Source organism: Trachypithecus francoisi, unplaced genomic scaffold, assembly GCF_009764315.1.
Source record: "Trachypithecus francoisi isolate TF-2019V2 unplaced genomic scaffold, Tfra_2.0 Contig01440, whole genome shotgun sequence".
NCBI classification, from domain to species: domain Eukaryota; kingdom Metazoa; phylum Chordata; class Mammalia; order Primates; family Cercopithecidae; genus Trachypithecus; species Trachypithecus francoisi.
Window position 1 is genome coordinate 29,869,734 of NW_022681431.1, and position 15,228 is coordinate 29,884,961.

A 15,228-nucleotide genomic window follows, 5' to 3' on the forward strand; every position below is an offset into this window, starting at 1 on the left:
AGATGTAAGGGGCCGGGTGCGGTAGCTCATGCCTGTAATCCCAGCACTTTGGGAGGCTGAGGTGGGTGGATCACCTGAGGTCAGGAGTTTGAGGCCAGCCTGGCCAACATGGTGGGACCCATGTCGCTACTAAAAATATAAAAATTATCTGGGTATGGTGGCAGGCACCTATAGTCCCAGTTACTCGAGAGGCTGAGGCAGGAGAATCACTTGAACCCAGGAGGCAGAGGTTGCAGTGAGCTGAGATTGCACCATTGCACTCCAGCCTGGGCAACAAGAGTGAAACTCCATCTCAAAAAAAAAAAAAAAATGTATGGATACAGAGAGCACATGTACCACCTCTGCAGGAAGTCCCTGCTTGTCCTCACTCTGGGACTCCTTCCCTGGTAGCAGTATTTAGGGTGCATGCCCAGCTGCTTCCTCTCCCAGCCTATGCAGGCTGAGATCCAACGCCGCCGGTAGCTAGTTGTACTCCTGGTGCTGATGGGGATCACTATGAAGCTGGAGCAATACTCGCAGAAGCACAAGTGCATCCTCATGAGGAACATCTCACAGGTCTGGGGTGGACCAGACCATAGGCAGATCCACTGGATGCCCCAGGGTGAGTTCCAGAATGTCTGTCTCTCTGGTAGTCTCATGCAGCCCCACCACACCTGGGTCACCAGCCCCTCCCTCAGTCTAGAGACCTCCTCTTGGGGCTACATGTTGAAGAAGTCAGGTAAAAGGCAGCCACACATATCAGTTTGGGGCCGCATATGGTCAGGTGGTCCCTCCTCATTTGAGGTCACTGCCCTGGTTCTGTGCTGACCCAGAGGTAATAATCGTCCTGCTAGCTTAACGTCAGCAGCAAATGGGGCAACAGGGGTCATCAGACAGCCTCGCCCCTGACAAGGCCACACTTCACTAGCCACAGTTGTGAAGAATTGAGGGAAATAAAACATGTTTTATTCCCAAGTAGACATTAGTTTGTGTCTGATTGATCAGGCCAAATGGAGCTCACATGGGTGTGAGATGACCATTTCTCCTCTCACAAGGGAAGTCTGTTTTATTTTCAGAAACATGCTATTTTATTTTGGCTCTATATGCCATGCTTTTTTCATGTTTATTCCCAGGGCCTGGGCAGTCTTCTTCTGTGTGGGAGAAGCACACTGGCCTTTTGGCCTGAGTGCCTCTGCTCTGGCCAATTCAGGCGCTGGTGGCCAGCAGAGCTATGGAGGGAGAGACAGCCTCAGGCTTCTAATTCCCAGACACCACCCACTTATGTCGCTCTCACAGAGCTGCCTATCACTGCCTGGAGTCCCAGGGCCTCAGAAGGAGGCTCAGACACACAGAGGGACCAGGAAAAGCACAAAGGAGCCAAGGTCCGACTGTGGGCATCGGTGCAGTGGGCTGGGTGGGCACCAGGTCAGGCCATCACGAGCCCTGCCCAGGGGAGAGCAGAGAAGCTGCAGAGCCTGTAGTGTCCCCCCAACTCCTCAGACCTCTGACTGTCCTGCCACCTTCTCTCCAGACCACAAGGGCATCCAGATGAGGGCCAGACTTTCTGGGGCAGGGAGGAAGGCAGGAAAAATATAAAGACGCCAATTCTAGACCAAGCAGGGCATCGGTGCATGAGTCTGCTGGGGCCGGGGGAGGGTGCATGGGGCACAGGGCTGGGTCTAACGGGGACCCGCCAGAGAGGGCATTGGGGGCTGCTGAGGCTGCACAGAGCAGCCAGGAAGCACGGAGCATTCGACTGTGACCATCTGAAATCAACTACTCGGGAGAGGGCTCCCTCAAAGACTGAAGTGCAGTCATGCCACTCTTTGGCCAGAACCCTCTGGTGGCTTTCCAGCTCACTCCACATCAAACCTAATGTCCTCATGACAGTCTATGGGTGGGCTCCGTGCCACCCCTTCAGCCCCCACGCCTGCCCTCTCTCCCACTGTCCCTTTGCCTCCACCTCCAGCCCCATCCTGTGAACACATCAGGAAAGCCCTCTTCACACTCCCTGCCCTGAAATCTTCCTCCTTAGCGCCGACGCATGGCTCTCACCTCATCTCTGGCAAGTGCTCGAACGCCACCCACTTCCCTTGCACCATGAGACCCCCAAGCCCTGACACTGGTCTGTTTCTCCTGCACCATGTGCGGTAACTGCTGGTGCGTGATACAGTCCCCTGCGTGGTTTTCCTCACAGGAGGGAAAAGTTCCACGAAGGCAGATTTTTGTTTTGTTTTGTCTGGTTGAGAACAGGTATCTCTCTCCTGCCTAGCACAGTGCCTGGCGTGCGGTTGATGCTTGAAAAATATTTGCCAAATGGGCTGACCCCCCGAAGCAGAACCCTTTCAGCAGACATGGAGTACACAGGCCCAGTCCCACACAGGGATTGAGAACCACTCGGGCAAGAATGCCTCAAAGCCTGGTGGAAGCCAGGGGTCTGTGGCCCGGGGAGATGCTCACAGATGCCCAGGTCTGTAACTGTGAATATTCACACTCATGCGGTTCTGGTGGCCCATAGTCCTGTAGCTGCTTCATCAGGGCACAGGAAATCAAAAGCGTGCCCCTCTGACTTGACCAAAAGTACGCACTGGGTGTTAAAGAAGCCTCCACACACTGGAAGGCAGAGGAGCTTTGTCACCAGAATTTCCCCAGGTTTGTGACCTCCCTCAACTGCCCTTAGCCCACTGAGCTCCTGTAAAGCTCCAGCCAGGTCCCCTGAGGGGAGGCTGGAATCCCCAAGGGGGTCGACCCGGGGAGTGGGCTGGGCACACGCGGCAGGCAGCACCACACAGCAACACCCGTGCACACACACGCACACACACACATAAGAACACACACACGCACATGCACACACACGCACATGCACACACACGCACATGCACGCACACGCACATGCATGCACACACGCGCACACACATATGCACACACACAGGCACACACACATGTACGCCTGGGACACAGCCATGAGATGCGTGGGGAGACAGGGCTGGTGGCCATGACATGCATGTGGACATGGCCGGCTCTGTGCCTGCCAAAATGGGGACAGTGGAGACAGTGGAGACAGGCAGCACCATAGCATGGGTGCACAGAAGTCAACATGAGGTTAGAGGCAGAAGAGAGGGGTTGGGATGTGACCAGCAGATGGGCCCTGCTCCCAGGGTGCAAAATGGCACACTTCAGTAGTCACAGGATGTGGGGCAGGGAACAGGGAGGGCTCAGCGAGCACAGGGTCCCCTGGCAGGGGCTCCGTGCCCAGGCCCACCTGGGACTCACCCTTGGCCGCATCCCCCAACTGTGTACCCAGTCACAGGTGTCCACCCTCAGTCTGGGCGTGGCGGGGATGGCCCTTAAGACGAGGAGCTTAAGGAGCATACACATAACCATGCAGGCATCCAGGGTGACGGGTCAGCCACCTGAAGATTCCATGTCACAGACATGGAAATTTTGTTTCAAGGTCTGTAAGGAATTTTAGGGATCCAATCCAACTTGCTGATTTTACAGAAGGGGAGAGGGCTCAGTCATGCAGGGAGCTGGCAGGAAGGAAGGGCCTAGAACCAGACCTCCCAGCCAGAGAGTGGGGCCTCGCCGTTTATGTGCCCGCTGGCCAGAGAGGGGGTGGGCGAGGAAGGGGTTGTGAGGGGGCCTGGCCCAGGAGTGATGGGGCTTGGGGACAGAGGTCACAGCCTCCTGTACATCCTCTCTTTGGGCTGGATCTCATGGGGGACCCCTGCCATGCTGAGTCACATCAATAAAGAATGAGGGGAAGGAGATGAGATGATAGAAAAGGGAGAGAGGAAAAAGCAGAGAGACCTGGCTCCAGGAAGAGCAAACTGCTCAGTCCCTAGAAGTGGCCACAGCAGGATTTGTAAAACATCGTCCAGTTAAACTGCCCTAGACCTTGTGCCAGGAATGGCCCTCTGCTTCCCAACCACTGACTGTTTTACAGATGGGGACACTGACACCCCAAAGAGGGCCCACGCCTTGCAAAGAGCTACTGGAAAGTCTGCAGCTGTTTAGGGGCAATGTCTAGCTGGCTGCCTCTGACTCAGCTTTTTCTCATACACCAGGCCCTCTGGGGATGCAGTTGCTGATGGCAAGGGCCTGGAGGCCATTCTGCAGGGCTGCAGAGGCTCAGTCGGCAGGCGATGCCGACCTGTACAGGAGCAGCCATCTCTCTCTCCTTCACCTCTGCTTCCCCCCGAAAGGAGGAACTCATTGCTGACAAACCAGCCCTCCCACCAGTGGGAGGCAGAGCGGGCTTTGAGGGATGAAGTATTATGGGAAGGGGTTATTGGTGCTGATGCCTGAAGGGCAGGGCCCCGGCTCAGCCCCCACCTGGTCTAGGTGACACTCACCATTCATCTGGGAGGGTGACAGCGAGTAGTCGCGGTCCGCGTGCCGCCTGTCTGGCTTCAAGTTGTGGCTCTGTCGGCCGGAACCCTCCAGCATGTTCACAATCTCGCCACGGTCGATGCTCTGCAGGGCTGTGCACAGATTCTCCACTGAGGGCGCAGAAGAGAGATATGCGTTACTCCAGGCCAGCGAGCGAGGATCACATGGACTCAGAAAATGGGGTCAGGACGAAGATGGAGAAGGGAGATAATTTTTTTCAGAAGGTGGAGGCACCCTCTTTTCTTAGAATCAAAACAAACTTCCTCTTGGGAGAATACTTTTTATATTTCAACAGATCTTTTCCAAATGCTAACAGTGGGCAGTTATTTTATTTACTGGCCTGTTACCAAAAAAATAGTAAATTATTTTATTTATTGCTCTTACTCTGTCACCCAGGCTGGAGTGCAGTGGGGCAATCTTGGTTCACTGTCCACCTCCCAGGTTCAAGCAATTCTCGTGTCTCAGCCTCCTGAGTAGCTGGGATTACAGATGCATGCCACCACACCCGGCTAATTTTTGTACTTTTAGTAGAGACAGGGTTTTGCCATGTTGGCCAGGCTGGTCTCGAACTCCTGACTTCAAGTGATCTGCCTGTCTTGGCCTCCCAAAGTGCTGGGATTATAGGCGTGAGCCACCACGCCCACCACAGTGGCCAATTTAAAAGTCTAGAAAGACTGTTTTTTATTTATTTTTATTTTTATTTTTGTAATCTAAGAGGAGTACCACAAGAAAATAAGGATTAGAATGATTAGATTCTGTCCTTTTGAAATTCTTGGTCCTTGCCAGATGATTTGAGATGCAAATGTAAACACTCAATTTCTACTTAGTGGTTTTAAGTCTGGGAATCTGGTTGAGGAGGAGCTGAAAAGAGAACGAGGCAAAGTTCCCTCCAGGTTGGAGGAAGCTCCTGGGAGAATGAGAACTGGTTCAGACTGGGGTCCAGCTCACCCAGACTGTGTCCTGAGAGGACAATACTCATTTGCTTGGGAAATTCAACGGGAAGACCTCAAAGATGAGTCATACACCCTACACACATGTTGTCATCTAGGAGTCCTGATGCAATTTTTATTTTATTTTTTTTAGAGTCAGGGTTTTGCTTGTTGCCCAGGCTGGAGTGCAGCAGTGCAATTGTACCTCACTGAAGCCTTGACCTCCCAGGCTCAAGTGATCCTCCTGCCTCAGCCTCCAGAGTAGTTGGGACTACAGGTGTGTGCCAACACATCCAGCTAATTTTTAAAGGGCTATGTTACATAGTCTGCTCTCAAACTCCTGTGCTCAAGCAATCCTCCCACCTTGGCCTCCCAAAGTGTGGGGACTACAGGCGTGAGCCACTGTGCCAGGCTTTGCAATTTTTATCTTATTCCAAGGATATGAGAAAGGCCGAGGCCAAGCTTCTCTGATCATGCCTTCTGGCAGGACTGCCTGGAGACCTTCTGATGCGAGAGGTGCATGCGTGTGTGTGAGAGAGACAGATAGACTGACTCCAGAGGCCAGTGTCATGAATGGAATTTGAAGAAAGAACAGTTGGGTGGGGAGGAGGTCCTAGGACAGGCTTCCTCAGCGGGACGGTACTGACTGTCTGTATTTTGGCCTTCACGGATGACCCAGAGGTTCAGCAAGGCCACGCTCTGCTCCAACAGGGAGTTGGGATTTTCCACTCGGATCCTGTTGATGTCTTCCACACTGAACTGCAGCTCCCGGGCCAACTCTGCAAGCAAAGAAACAACAGCAAATGTGAGCCACGCAGGGGGCCTCCAGCACACAGGCTGGGTGGGCACTGGGGCGTGAGGGCACCCAGTGGGGAGCACAGAGAGCTCTGAGGCAGCCTCCCTGTGGATTTGGTCTTCCTTCTTATCAAGAAATTCCTTATGAAATGCCAGCACCTATACATTTATATCTCCAGAAAATGGAAGAATGGGAGGGGTGCTTGATAAATAGGTCCTGAATGAATGAATGATTAAATGTCCTTTCTTCCTTTCATAACTTCCAATATGAGCTGACATGGCCTCTCAGCAAGGTCAGCAACTTCTGCAAGGTCACAGAGCCAGTGAATCCCTGAGCCAGGAGGGAGCCGCACCTGCCAATTCTCACCCCAGCGCTGCCTTGGCCACACCAGGACACCATGCCCTGCTGCCGAGAACCAGTGAGAACAGAAATGGACTCCTGAGCTTATGCTTCTTCAGGGAGAGGTGTTATTTACATTTAAAATGAAAATACAAGTTCCCATCTAAATGCAAGGCAATAATGCAGACTGTTAGCCAAAATCCCCCATTATTTTTATTGTTATTTCTTTAGAAGGAAAATAGCATTAGAGTCTAATTTCAAGGATAAAGAAGACTGCGGAGAAAGTGATGGTGAGAATCAGAACAGGCACACACAACACAAACGTGCACACACTCACAACACATATGCACGCACACACGCAAGCACATACACGCCCCCTGAGCAGCCAGCAGTCATGGTTTAAACAAGGAGCCATGTCTGAACTTCTGCCTTTCCACAAGTTATTGCCAAAAGGTTTCTGAGTATGTCTAAAGTCTTCTCCAGGTGAAGTGAATGAAGGGAGTCTACTCATATAAAGGCTAACAAAAAATAACGAGGGGGAGGGGAAGCCATCTTCTCAGCGTCAACAAGAATTGAGCACTGGGCTCTGGACAGAAATACAGTTATAATTAAGCATTCACCAAGCTGCATTTGGGTCCTCTTCTTTGTTGCTCAAAGCCACACAGTGCTGGATACTGACTACTTGCACCCCCATTGTTCCTAAAGACAGGGTTTCTGACATTAGGCTTCTGTTTAAGGATCCCTTAAGATGGTTTTCAGAGTCCCAATTCCAGCAACCAGTTTGAAGGCAGGGATCAGCACGAGAACGTAGCTTCTTCCTCTCCCTGTCCATGACTTCACCCTGCACTTTCCAACCAATCAACCACCTCCACACTTCAGCCACTCCAAAGCCTTTAACAGCCCTAACCCTGAACGCCTCCTTGGGGAGATGGATTTGAGGTTTCCTCCTCCCTCCTTGTGTGGTGGCCCTGTGATTAAGCCTCTTTCACTGCTGCAACCCCGTGTCTCCGTGTGTCTTGACTTGCCATTCACATCAGGCAATGGACCTGCTGCGGTTACACAGGGAGAATCCAGTTCTAGGGTCTGTGGTTGGGCACAGCACATTCTGAGCCTTCACTTTATTTGCCCACCTGCCTCCCTTAAATAAGATCGACCCCGACGCCTGGTAGGACTTCTGCGAGATCCAGGCACAGCCACAGACCACAGTGAAATATGTCGAGACTTGCCCTCTCCTTCCCTCCTTTTCAAGGTCGCCTGTAACCTCAAAAGTTGATTCTTTCTTAGAAAGGAAAGTCAGACAGAGATGGAGGCAGGGGGCTCCCCCTTCCATGGGCACTCAATGGTGTGGCTTGGACAGCAGACCCAGCTCAGACAATCACAAATCAGATAACCCATGGGTGATAAAAGGAGGGTTAGAAATGCCTCATTCATTGCTCATTAGGGGGGAAGAGGGTAGGTGAGACAGACAAAGTGCTTTTCTGCCCCCAATTTCCCACTCACCTGCCCAGCTGAGACCGAGGTGCTCTGAGATAACAGCCATCTTCTCTGCCTGGTCTGTCCCGCTGAGAAGACCTGGAGAGAAGCATTAGATTTCATTTAGTAGCCAGGGCAGGACACAGTTGACAGGCGTGAGGATATGGCCTGTGATGGACATGGCTTCCGTGTGCACTAGGGTGATTGTCTAGACTCTCTGCAAGATCGGGGAAGACCCGAGTCAGCTCTGCAGCTGCTTTTGGAACTGGCTGAGCGAGCGGCACCTCAGCAGAGCCCTCACATGGCTGCAGGGAGATAAGCTCACACCCACCCTTCTTGGGAAGGGAGCAAGCATGCATCATCACACAGAGGCTGTACCTGGTGTGGACTCACTGAGAATGCTGTATCGCAGGGCCAGGGGTGTTGGGGTCCTTCTCCTATCTTCAGCTCCACTTCCCTGCAGAAGAAGAAAGGGTGCTTTGGGTTTTGGACTCTCCCCGCCTTCCTAGAGAAGGTGATCTGAGCTCCTATGATGCAGGGGTGGGGAAGGCTGACCCCAGTCCTGGTAAACAGTCCATTTCTTCAGGGACTTAGCACAAAGAGTAACGCATGGGAGGAGTGGGAGTGAAGGGAAGCTGACGAAGTGTACATGCGTTATTAATCACAGTCATAATAACGGCAAGCCCACGTCACCCCATCACCTGTGAGGCCCTATTTAATGTTCATGGCAACGTAGGAGCTGGGTACTGTATTACTCCCATTTCATCAATAAGGAAACTGAAGCATAGAGAGACTAAGTTCCTTGCCCAAGATCACCCAGTTAATAGGTGGTGGAGCTGGGTTTGAACTTAAAACAACTGTTTTTCTTTTTGGATTTCTTTCTGCTTCAAAGACCCGTTTCTGTACTGCCCTAAGGCCTTAACATCAAAGCCCTGTGGAAAGCATCCAGATGCTCTCCCGAGGCTGCAGAAAAATATTCTCTCTTTTGTTTTTAAGAGCCAGGGTCTCACTCTGTCTCTGAAGCTGGAGCGCAGTGCAATGGCACGATCACGGCTCACTGCAGCCTCAAACTCCTGGTCTCAAGTGATCCTTCTGCCTCAGCCTCCTGAGTGCTGGGGACTACAGGTGCATGCCACCATGCCCAGCTAATTTTTCATTTTTATTTTTTTGTACAGACAGGATCTCACTATGTTGCCCAGGCTAGTCATGAACTCCTGGGCTCAAGCAATCCTCTTGTCCCAGCCTCTCAAAGCACTGGGGTTACAGGCATGAGCCTCTGTGCCCAGCCTGAAAATCCTCTTTTGAAAGATAAGTTGGTTCACCCTCATCTCATCCCCAAAAAGAAAAGAGATTGAGCCATGGACTTATGAATGTAACCTTGCTTCTTTCCTAGTTTAGCATGGAAGGCTAATGATTAAAACAACAACAGCAAAACAACACCAACGAAAACCACGGAGACGGTCTGGAGACGTATGATCCCTCCAAAGTCCCTAGCAGAGGTGGTGACTGGGATACTCTTACAGGTATCGACAAATGAACATACGTGGCCAAGACTCCTTTGCTGAGCTCAAAACCCTGGGTGTTTGCAGTGGCTGAGGACACCAGGCTTCCCTTCTGTGAGGGCCTAGCACCCTGGGAAGATAAGCAGGTAGATGAAAAAGCGGCCTGGGAGAAGCCGTGCCGGGGCTGGGAGACCTTAGCAGCTCTCCTTGGTGCGAACCTTGGAGGCCTCGGGCCAGGGATACTGAGGCAGATGCTCTTAGGGCCCCTTGTCACCTTCACACCTAGGGAGCCCAGGGTCCACAGCATGAATGTGCCCATCACCATCTGATACCAACATTTGTTCCTCCTGTCACATAACCAGTGCTGCACATGAATTGCAGAGAGGGCCAGGGCACGGTCTCCCCCCCAGGCCATAACATGGGCATGTGGAGGAGAGCTCAGCACCTTTGTGTGCCTCGGGGGACTCAAAGGTTCCACCAGAAAGAAGCCCCTTGGAAGTGCTGAACCTGGGGTCTCTTTGGGGACCTCCTATGGGGAAGCCTTCTCTGGCCAAGGCTCCTCGGCAGGTGCCAGCTCACCTTGCTGCAGGGGGGCATGGTGATGTTCAGGTGGCAGAGTATGTGCTGGGTGTCCTCGTACTTCATCGCCTTGCGCAGAAATGACAGGGACCCTCCCGGCTCTCGACTGCTGTCCCTCACCTAAACTCAATCACACAAAGGAGAATTCAGGGGCCCTTTTCTAGGCCACTGGGCTGTCTGGTTTAGAGAATTCTGCCTCCCCAACTTCCTAGACCCAGAGGAGAGGTCAGCCAGAGGGTGCCGGCACCTTTACAGGTATGGCCAGACGGTTCTCCCGAAATGACTGGAAGTGGAAGCTCCGCTGCTGGGCAGCTTTCTTCACAGGCACCAAGTTCCCAGAGAGTTCTGCAAAGAGGGACATTCCTTCCAACACCTACAGGAGAGGAAAAGCAGATACAGCTTGTCAGGGAGAGAAGGGCCCAGATGTCCCACCTTCAACCTTCGGTCCTTCCCTCTCCAAGACACACCCTGCCACAGCAAGAGGCATGGGGGTGTGTGCTGAGAAATCCACTGTTTGTTTTGGGAAAGGCTTTATTTCTAAAATTGTGATCAACGAGGCATGCTTCCTGACTTCAGTGGATTTTGTTATATGTAGGGATCTTCTAATATCCCTGAGATGTTGATGAGAATTGCTACCAAGTACTCCAAAACGTCACTTGAATATCATAACACAGTTTCTGAAAAACAAACAAACAAACAAAAAAAACCACCACCAACAACAACAAAAAATCCTGGTTCTGGGCTCATGCCTGTAATCCCTCCATTTTAGAAGGCCAAAGTGGGAAGATTGCTTGAGTTCAGGAGTTTGAGACCAGCCTGGGCAACACAAGGAGATCCCCATCTTTACAAAAAAATGTTACAAATTAGCCAGGTGTGGTGGCAAGTGCCTGTAGTCCCAGCTACATGGGATGCTGAGGCAGGAGGATCACGGGAGGCCAGGAGTTTGAGGCTGCAGTGGGCTCAACAGACTGAGATCCTGTTTCTAAAAATAAAACCAAGGTTCTGTTTTTACATCTGTCCAAAGATGCTTTGTTCATGAGAAGAGCTGGAAAGCACTTGCTCTATTTTAATCTCACCCATAATAATGGTCCCTACTGTGTATATATAAAGCTTTCAACTGAGAAGTTATCATTAACCCATTTGACAGCTGAGAAAATTGAGGCCCAAAGAGAAAAACCAGTTTGCCTCGTTAGTGCCTAAGACAGGATTAGAACCAAGGTTCCAGTCCTGTGCTTGTTCTACGGGGCCCCCAGCCTTCCCCAGGAAAACTCAGCACAGATTCTGAGGCTTAGATCACTGCTGGCTTATGACACATCTTAAACCAAGTGGGTCTCTTAGGATAGGGAACCGGTTCAGACCTAGCCCCCATGCCTTCACTCGGCACATTATCTGTTGAGCCCTTTCCTCTGCCTCCTCACCTGGGTGCTACTGAAACTCTAGCACAGCAGGTCACAGTGTGGACTCTGGGGCCAGAGATGACCTGGATAAATCCTGTCTCGACCACTCACTTAGCTGTGTGACCATGGGCACATTACTTAACCTCTCAGCCTCAGTTTCTTAATACCTAAATAAGGAATAATAAAGGTACCCACAAATATGATAATTAAATGAGATTATGCAAGAAAAACATTTTTAGTTATTTGTTTAATAGAGATGGTATCTCACTATGTTGCCCAGGCTGGTCTCAAACTCCTGGGCTCAAAGTGACCCTCCTGCCTAAGCCTTCCAAAGTGTTGGGATTATAGGCATGAGCCATTGAGCCTGGCCAGCACTTTTGTTTGTTTTTTGTTTTGTTTCTTGCCCCCCACTACCATACCCAGCTGGCTAGCACTGTTTTTGTTGTTGTTGTTGTTTTTTTAAAACAGAGTCTTGCTCTGTCGCCCAGGCTGGAGAGCAGCGGTGCGATCTTGGCTCACTGCAATCTCTGCCTCCCGGGTTCAAGTGATTCTCCTGTCTCAGCCTCCCGAGTAGCTGCTATTACAGGCCTGTGCCACTACGCTGGCTAATTTTTGTATTTTCAGTAGAGACAGGGTTTCACCATGTTGGCCAGGCTGGTCTCTGACTCCTGACCTCAGGTGATCTGCCCGCCTCAGCCTCTCAAAGTGTTGAGATGACTGTGAGCCACTGCGCCTGGCCTGTCCAGCACTTTTAATAGTCCCTGGTGCACAAGACCTTCTGCAAATGCCAACTCTTTTCACAGATCACTGGACCAAAAGCCTGCAGCCTCCTCTGATATGTGCATGGTGGCATCTCTCAGCTTTCCTGAAGCTTATCTAAGATGCTTCTCAAGAGGAGTCTCAAAGAGAGACAGCTGTGGAGCCCCTCGTCTACAGAGGGAGGACTACCTGCCTGAACCAGGCAGGGGTGTTCTGGAGAAATGGCAGGGAAGTTTGTCCCAGAGGCAGTGCAGGACCCAGCCCCGTACCTCTATGTCCCTGCTCCGGGCCACCTCCACGAAGTTCTCATGCTGCTCCAGGGTCTTGTCCACTTTATCATCCGTCATGCAGTAGCAGCGCAGGCGGCCCTCTCGGGGGTCATTCATCTTGGCAAAGATGACAAATTTGGCCATGTAGGGCACTGCGGTGAGCTCTTTGTACAGCAGAGTGGCGAAGTTCACAGCCTCAGCGGTCCGAGGACAGTCTGACAGCCAAAACCTAAAAAGGAGGGCACGTTATAATGTGTTCCCAAGTGCCCAACAGAGAGCATCCTCTCCATCCAGATGGAAGCAGCCCATGAACCATGCCATGGCTACTCTTGCCACACCTGTGGTCACAGAGGCTTCCACGTGGAGGGAACAGTGAGGGAGCCTCAGTCTCAGGCCTGAGGATGGCCCACACAGTGCTGGGCTGGGTTGGCCTTGTCTCACCTGGCGGAGACATTGGTGGTGAAGTTGGCGCACTCGTTGGCATATACAAGTTTGGTGGTTCCTGTTATGTCTTCCCACTGAGCTTGGTCTGTTCCTCCTGTAACACCGGCAGAAACGGGGCTGGGGACAGTCTTCAGGATGTAAGGATGGAGCTTACTAAAATGCTAAGGCCCTGGTGTGCAAGGTGAGCCTGGGTGAGGCTCACTTGGTCTGCAGCCCTGGGCACACCTACCCTCACCCTCTGCTCTTCCTCCTAGCGACCTGCACGCCCCTCCTCCTAGGGCTTGGAGGGTTCTTCCCCACGGCCATGGACTTTTTTTTTTTTTTTTAGATGGAGTTTCAGGCTTGTTGCCCAGGAGTGGAATGATCTCGGCTCACTGCAACCTCCACCTCCCAGGTTCAAGCAATTCTCCTGACTCAGCCTCTGGAGTAGCCGGGTTTACAGGCGTGCACCAACACGCCTAATTTTTGTATTTTTAGTAGAGATGGGGTTTCTCCATGTTGGTCAGGCTTGTCTCGAACTCTTGACCTCAGGTGATCCACCCGCCTCGGCCTCCCAAAGTGCTGGGATTACAGGTGTGAGCCACTGCATGGGCATGGACTTTTATGCAGATGCATCATCCTTCCACCTCTTGGAAGAGCACCTCACTCCCGGGGAAGCCAACAAAAACTAAGGGGATTGCTGGCCTCGCCTTCTCGCGTCACCCCCTACTGTGTTCCAGAAGCACTGCAGCTGTGGAGAAGACAAGTCTGAGACAGGGGCCCCTCTCACCAATGACGCTGCAAAGCAGGCGCAGGCTGGTGGTGTCTCCCTCCCCGCTGTCCCTCGGGTTGTCAGTCCAGGAAGGAGGTAGCGGGATCCGAAGTCCGATGGGGCGGTGGAACTTCCGGCGCCGGGGCTCCACGGTGACAATGGGGCTGAATGTGGCCTGGTTGCCCAGGAGCTTAGTGACAAGCTCATCTGGGACAGGCTGGGCCTGTGAAATGACAGAAGCAGGACACTCAGGCCCAAGCAGGAGAGGGGCTAGTCAAATGGGAGGCAGCTCCATGCCCAGAGAGAGTGGCCGTCAGTGCATGGGGTCCCCTCTGCTGTTGGACTGCAGGACTGACATGGTGGAGCTCGCCTTCCTGAGCCCTTTCTCCCCCTCTCCTCTGCTTCTTACTCCCAGGGCTGGTGCATCTTTGCTCACATCACGGTCAGCTCCCAGAGGTCACGTGGTTCCCGCATGCTGCACAGACCGGGTCATGCAGCTTGATGGATGCAACTTATCAGGGAGCTTCTGCCTCACCCCTTCCCACTCAACTCTCCTTTGAGCTTTAAAGTCAGATCTCCACTGTGGCATTTCAAAGCACCGGACAAAAGCATGGGGATGTCCTGGGGAAGAGGGTGGCCTTCCCGGGGGCCTGGAGTTCAGTCCACCCCCAGGACCTGGCAGGGAGGAGAGCTGTCACCTGCAGAGCCAGCTTCACTCTCTTGGTGACTGCATTCTCCGGGAACGTTGCCTGTACCAGGGGCACCAGCTTGCTCTTCAGGGAACCCCCTTCGGGACCGATGGTGTCGTAGTCCTGGCAGAGCCGCGACATGATCACAAAGTACAGCGGGAAGTCTGTGGTGATGATTCGGCACACCCTCTTCTTCTCCAGCTCCTCCAGGCTCCCCAGCTCTGGAATCACACACACAGGCCACCACCGCAGTCACATCAGGCACAGGTTCAGGCCTTCCAGGGGCCCCAGAGCCTCCTTGTCCCCAAGACCCAGTGCACACACCCTCTCCAGGTGCCGGGCGGCATAGTGGCCAGAAGAAGTGCCCAGGCCCAGAGGCCCAGCAGAGCAGATGCGGCTGCAGGCAGCAGCTGAGCATCCCCTCACACATCCTGGGGACCCAGGGCTTGTCCACACCAGGCCATTTCCAGCCTCTTGGGGCTTCCCAAACTCCAGGTGGCCCTGAAAGACCACCTTTAAGGTGCAACTCAAACCCCTCTTCCGCAAGGAGGGGACCCAGCGCTGGGATCCGCCCCCCTACCTTCGTCCATCCCGTTGAGGATCTGATCCAGGTAGCTCTCTCCATAGCGGCTCCTGTGCTCCTTCCACACGGAGCCGTTTTCACTCCTCAGAACCACGAGCTCCCGGTCTCCACGGCCATGAGAGGCAAAGTGCGGGATCTCCACGATTACAGGGCTGAGGCAAGGACACAGTGGTGGTGGGGAGGTGCTCACACAGGGCAGGCAGGGCAAAGGGAGGGATGGGGCTGCTGGCTCCCACCCAGATGGAGAAGACGCTTCCACAGCCACGTGGAGGCCCTACCTGCAGGCAGGTCTCTAAGTGGACCAGACCCGTGGGGGGTCCCCCCGGGCTTCCCACAGCCCTGCTTGC

The 15,228-nt window shown here is 52.9% G+C and overlaps 1 protein-coding gene across 10 annotated transcripts in view; it reads right to left on the reverse strand.

Moving 5' to 3' along the window:
• The window catches only part of ANK1 (ankyrin 1), a 243,895-nt gene that overhangs the window by 28,379 nt on the left and 200,288 nt on the right, over positions 1 to 15,228 (reverse strand). For 9 of the 10 annotated variants that reach the window (XM_033232131.1, XM_033232146.1, XM_033232137.1 and 6 more), the window contains 11 exons: positions 14,879 to 15,033; positions 14,308 to 14,519; positions 13,628 to 13,832; positions 12,856 to 12,952; positions 12,415 to 12,643; positions 10,237 to 10,362; positions 9,990 to 10,109; positions 8,287 to 8,365; positions 7,936 to 8,007; positions 5,948 to 6,079; positions 4,335 to 4,481 (listed from right to left, as the gene is read on the reverse strand). In XM_033232131.1, coding sequence (XP_033088022.1) covers positions 4,335 to 4,481; positions 5,948 to 6,079; positions 7,936 to 8,007; positions 8,287 to 8,365; positions 9,990 to 10,109; positions 10,237 to 10,362; positions 12,415 to 12,643; positions 12,856 to 12,952; positions 13,628 to 13,832; positions 14,308 to 14,519; positions 14,879 to 15,033 — 1,574 coding nt within the window. The remainder of the gene's footprint in view (positions 1 to 4,334; positions 4,482 to 5,947; positions 6,080 to 7,935; positions 8,008 to 8,286; positions 8,366 to 9,989; positions 10,110 to 10,236; positions 10,363 to 12,414; positions 12,644 to 12,855; positions 12,953 to 13,627; positions 13,833 to 14,307; positions 14,520 to 14,878; positions 15,034 to 15,228) is intronic. The other variant, XM_033232122.1, reaches the window with a different exon arrangement.